The following is a 5,517-nucleotide window of genomic DNA, read 5'->3' as shown; positions in this document are numbered from 1 at the left end:
CCCTGCAGATCCATCTCATTCGCCCATGTTCAGGCTGTGGTCGCCTCTGCTGGGGTTGCACATTGCTGTGCCGTTGTATGGTGCTCATGTATTGCAAAGCATTGCCTAAGAAGAAGCAGAGGTGCCCGGAACTGCCTCCATGGCTGGCCATGATCTGGACAAAAACAATGCATCCCTCCTCCCCACTGACAGCAATTCTGCATCGGTGGGGAAGCTGGCATCCCTGGGCTTTATCTCCTGTGTCAGCCTGGCTGGCAACCTCATTTTTGCCTTCACTAGCCTAAAGGATAGGAGCCTACACAGGGCACCCTATTACCTGATGCTGGACCTCTGCTTAGGAGATGTGATCAGGAGCCTGCTTTGTTTCCCTCTGGTGCTGAAGTCCATCAGCAGCGGTTCCCAGTGGACGTACAGCAAAAGAACATGTAAGATGATGGCCTTTGGGGCTGCCCTCCTTTGCTTTCATGCTGCATTTATGCTGCTATCTATCAGCTTGACCAGGTACATGGCTATTGCTCACCATAGGTTTTATTCCAAGAGGATGAAAGGTTGGGCGTGTGCCATAGTCATCTCCATGGCCTGGATTCTGTCTATGGCCATGGCCCTTCCTCCAGTCTTTGAAGTGGGAACCTACAAATTTATTAAAGAAGAGGACCAGTGTACGTTTGAACATCGTTATGTGAAGGCAAATGATAGTCTTGGCTTCTTGTTGATGCTGTCCTTTATTGTAGGAGCCACACACTTCATCTATATGAAACTCCTCTTCTTTATCTATGACCACCGCAAAATGAAGCCAGCCCAGCTCACTCCAGCTATCAGCCAGAACTGGAGCTTCCATGGTCCAGGAGCAGCCGGCCAAGCAGCAGCCAACTGGATAGCTGGCTTTGGTAGAGGTCCGACCCCCCCAACTTTGGTAGGCATGAGGCAGACCACCCAAAATCAGTTTAAGAGACTACTGGTACTGGAGGAATTCAAGCAAGAGAAAAGGCTTTCCAAAATGTTTTATGTGATAACCTTCCTATTCCTGCTCCTATGGGTACCCTACCTGGTAGCCTGTTATCTACGTGTATTTTTGAAAGCAACAACTTTGCCTCGTAGCTACATGACAGTGGCAGTCTGGCTAACATTTGTCCAGGCAGGCGTCAACCCTATTGTCTGCTTCATGCTAAACAAAGAATTAAGGGTCTCCTTGGTAGCTTACCTGCCTTGCAAAAGCCCCCAGACACAAAGAGAGATATACACTCACACATAGGAGTATGGTTTAAACAGGTGGACATATGCAGACATATCGTTTAGTGAATCACTCTAACTAGCCCCTACAGGGACTGGTTATGTGACACAATCATTGTTTATTAAAGACAAACAACATTTTTATTACATTTCTATAAATCAAACCCAGTCAATTTTTTTAGCTGACTAATAGTGTAATAAAGAGATGTAGGGAACATCTAAATGTATTCTGCAATCATATGAAGAAATGACAACTATGATATGAAGAGAATACCTAATGACTCACTATGCAATGATACCTTCTATTTCATTTCTAAAGCTGTAGGTCAGTCTTGTTCCCATATATCTTTATGTCTTATTATTTTATAGGCATTAGGACCACACAAAAATGCTGGTTCAATTACACAGAAATGGTATTTAAAAATGAAAAAAAAAAAAAAAAAAAAAGACGTTGCTAATATGTTTTGCAGAAGAAGAAATGACATCATGTTTGTAAATCATTTTACTCTCCACTTTTATTGTGGTGAGGGGGGTTTGTGTAATGTCTAGGTAATGTCCCAATTTATATGTAGTTTGCATGTGGGAATATATAATGCAATTTTTAAAAGTCATTGGTGTCAAAAGGTAACTAGTAAGATTAATATGAAGAGACCTAAGTAAAATTAAAGAGAAGTTTTTAGTTTTTTTTTGGGGGGGGGGGTGCCAAACCTAAGGAAAATTATGGTCTGGTGGGCTAAATATTATGCATTAAATCTACTCAGCAAAATGCAACACATACAGTCTCAGTAGTAGAATGCAGCAAATTTATTCTACAACCTGTTCAGCTTTGAATTATAAATAGATTAATTGAAATTAATTAATTAATTAATTAATTAAAAAGTGCCATACTAATTAAAAAATGACATGCTGCAATTTGTTAGAACATGCCATTTTAACACTAGCGACACCTCAACTCTTTGTGTTTAACCCCCACAAACATATAGTTAAAGAGACACAAATTAATTGCACAGGTGCAGAAATAAATTTGCTTGGTGATATTAGGGCTGCAAATATCTTGTTGAACAGCTCTGTATTAGAGAAAGAGGAAAATGAAAGGTCATGCTGTAAAGCTAGAAGGTGAAATTCTAAAATAAATTAATATAAAATGCATGAAATTACATTTTACTTTTAATGATAAAAACTTATTAAACTCAAAAGTGTATTTCCCATAAAAGTAGTAGTGCATCCTCTGGGATTCAGAGCAGTGACCCTTCAACATCCTACAGAGTGATTGCTGGATCAGAGCAAGAAATCATTTATATCTATACCTTACTGACCACAGCAATGAAGATACATTAAACACTTGATAACTTTTATATGGTTAAAAATACATATAACAGTTTTATATGCTTTTAAAAATGTATTCTGTATACACTGCATATAATAATACCCTTTAATATAAACATTTTGGATTTTTGTTGTAAACAATTAAAGATTTTTGCTTAGCCATACAGAATCTATGATTTTTTCTTTTGTAAGCATTCATCAACATTAATTGCAGTTATGATGTGCTAGATTAGATGGAAATAATAGTTCCCAGTAAAAGAAAAGGGACTGCAAAAAACATAGATTTACTATTTGGAGCATGGTTTTGGGTTAAAGGGCAATAATACCCAAATGTTTAACCACTTGAAAGTGATGCAGTATAGCTGTAAAAAGCTGACTAGAAAATATCACCTGAAAGATATTTTACCTCAAAAGTTTCTCAGTAGCCACATCCCATTGTAAAGGACTTCTAAGCAGCAAATCAGTATGTCTGTCCCGGGACAGCTAAGGGAGTGAGCTTTCGTGCACTCTCATGTTATTTCCCTATTCAGTTTAAGGAAGTTTACAATGAAATCTCATGAGAGTTAAGTGAAATCTCATGAGATCACAGTAAAAGAGTTCATGGCCTCAGCACTGTTGATGCTGATTGGCTGCTGTTCATTTCTTCATATATTTTTTTTCTTTACCTGCAGCTGAGCAGCAGCTGAGTATAACTTTTTACACAGAACTAACTCTGCTGAGCTGAGGAAATTGTGAGGTAAATGTCTTCTTTTTTTACATAGAGATGCTCAGGTGATATTTTCCTGTCAGTTTTTTACAGTTATACTGCATCAGTTTCAAGTGATTTAGCATATGAGTATTATGTCCCTTTAAGCACATAAATAAAGTACTGCTCAGCAGATGTAACCCTTGCAGCTGCAATGCAGAAAATAGCTGGCATTGGTGGAGTTGTGTGACAGCCGTTTCCTGATTGGTTTGCGGTTCCAAAGTGGGACTTTACCTGTCTGTTTTTAAAGGGCCATTATAGTTGAAAATGACATGCTCTAATCGACCCTGCAGTTTTGTGTTTTTAAACCCTGCAAAGGGGTTAAAAAACACATAGTAGAAGTGCTGCTTAGGACCCACAGTGCACCTCTGGTCTCTAGTGGAACCCACCACTGATCCAATCAGTATCGCCATTTGCACATCAGAGTCTTGCGACTACCACTGCTAATTGGATTAGTGGCGATTTCTGCTCAGGACCAGCCATGCTCTGCTGGTCTTGAGCGGCACTTCTACTGTGTGTTTAACCCCTTTGTGGGGATTGAACACACAGTACTGCAGGGTCAATAGTCATACAATTACACGCTCTAATGTTAACTGTTAGTCTTAAGACCCCTGCTACTTATCCACTCCCCCACCTAAAGTGTGGCAGATTTCAATCATTCCGATCAGATCCGATTGGGATGATTGACAGCCCCTGCTCGTGATTGGCTGCATGCAGGCAGGGTGCGGCTTTGCACAAGCAGTGGCTTGTGCAATGTTAAATGTGGGTAGCGCATTCCGCTTGCTTGTTGCGAGGCCGGGTAGACAAGGTTCATGAGAGCGATTGATAAATGGAGTCTAGCGTTAACTTTTCATAGATATTATTTGGAGTATAATTGTTAACTGTACACAAATAGAACATATTGTGACAAATACTAACTTAGAGCCTGTTCCGTATCTCACTTTCTAAACCATGGTGTGTGGGCAATATCTGGTTCACTCATTTTTTTTCTGTGTAACCCTCACCATGAGCAGTAAAAAGGTATCAGTAATTAAAACAATATGTGTAGCAATGTTATACATTGTTGCAAACACTACTGCCATAGAAAGCTAAAGACTGTTGTACACTCCTGAGCTCCTATGAACCTACCTAGGTTTACTTTTCAACAAAGGACACCAAGTGAACAAAGCAAACATTGAAAAGTTGTTTAAAATGCTAAATCTGCACCATGAAGGTTTAATTTTGACTTTACTGTGCCTTTAACTTAAATTTATTGTAGTAACTATTTCTTCTGCATTGTTTAATAAAAAATGTGTATAAAGTAATATAGCCTCTGTCCAATCTCACTATTAGTAACAGGTCGCCATTATAAAAATCTCAAAGCTCCCCAGCATGTGAAAACACATATAAAGTACTTACTTATATGTACAAAATACAAAGCGTAATTATTTTAACATAAAATGGGCTGAACATAGACGTTTCATAGGCTTGTATAAATTTTATCTTAAATCCAAGCATAATTATCCAAACATTTCCGCCCTACAAATTTCACTGCTTTTTCCCTCAAACTTCAAGGTGACGAGGTTTTTACAAAATATGCAAAATACTTAAAGGGATACTAAATCCATTTTTTTTTCTTTAATGTTAAAGATAGAGCATGTCATTTTATTCTAATTTACCCCTATTATCAATTTGTCTTTGTTCTCCCGCTATCTTTATTTAAAGAACAGCAATGTAAAGCTTAGGAGCCGGACAATTTTTGGTTCAGAACCTGGGTTATGTTTGCTTATTGGTTGGCTGAATGTAGTCACCAATAAGCAAGCGCTATCCAGGGTGCTAAATCTAAAATGGGCTGGCTCCTAAGCTTTATATTCCTGCTTTTTAAATAACGATAGCAAGAAAACGATGAAAGATTGATAATAGCAGTAAATTAGAATGTTGCTTAAAATTGCCTGCTCTGTCTGAATCACTAAATATGTGAGTTTAGTATCTGTTTAATACCATAATAGAAAAACACATAAATATTAAAATACTGTATAGGCAATTGTAAGATGCTATACACAGAAAGCAGCAAAATGTGTTTATTTTTTTATGCAGGATTTAAATTTTCAAGTGCGCCCCCCCTGCACACTGCTAACTTTGCCCTATACAGTGCAGTTTCCCCTTCAGCGAGTTCCATTGCTTTTTATAGGAGACATCACACCACTCACAAGGACTGCCCCTTTTTAAAGATAATT

The 5,517-nt window shown here is 38.4% G+C and overlaps 1 protein-coding gene across 1 annotated transcript; it reads left to right on the top strand.

Moving 5' to 3' along the window:
- Nucleotides 1-139: 139 nt before the first annotated feature.
- On the top strand, nt 140-1,252 carry GPR27 (G protein-coupled receptor 27). Its single transcript, XM_053688979.1, has one exon. The coding sequence runs from the start codon at nt 140-142 to the stop codon at nt 1,250-1,252; it is 1,113 nt and encodes a 370-aa protein (XP_053544954.1).
- Nucleotides 1,253-5,517: the final 4,265 nt, after the last annotated feature.

The sequence above is a fragment of the Bombina bombina genome, chromosome 7 (genome assembly GCF_027579735.1).
Source record: "Bombina bombina isolate aBomBom1 chromosome 7, aBomBom1.pri, whole genome shotgun sequence".
NCBI classification, from domain to species: Eukaryota; Metazoa; Chordata; class Amphibia; order Anura; family Bombinatoridae; genus Bombina; species Bombina bombina.
This window is presented reverse-complemented; position numbering and strand designations above follow the sequence as displayed.

Excerpts from the sequence above, each read along its gene's own strand:
- GPR27 (XM_053688979.1), top strand. The coding sequence starts at position 140 with ATGGCTGGCCATGATCTGGACAAAAACAATGCATCCCTCCTCCCCACT.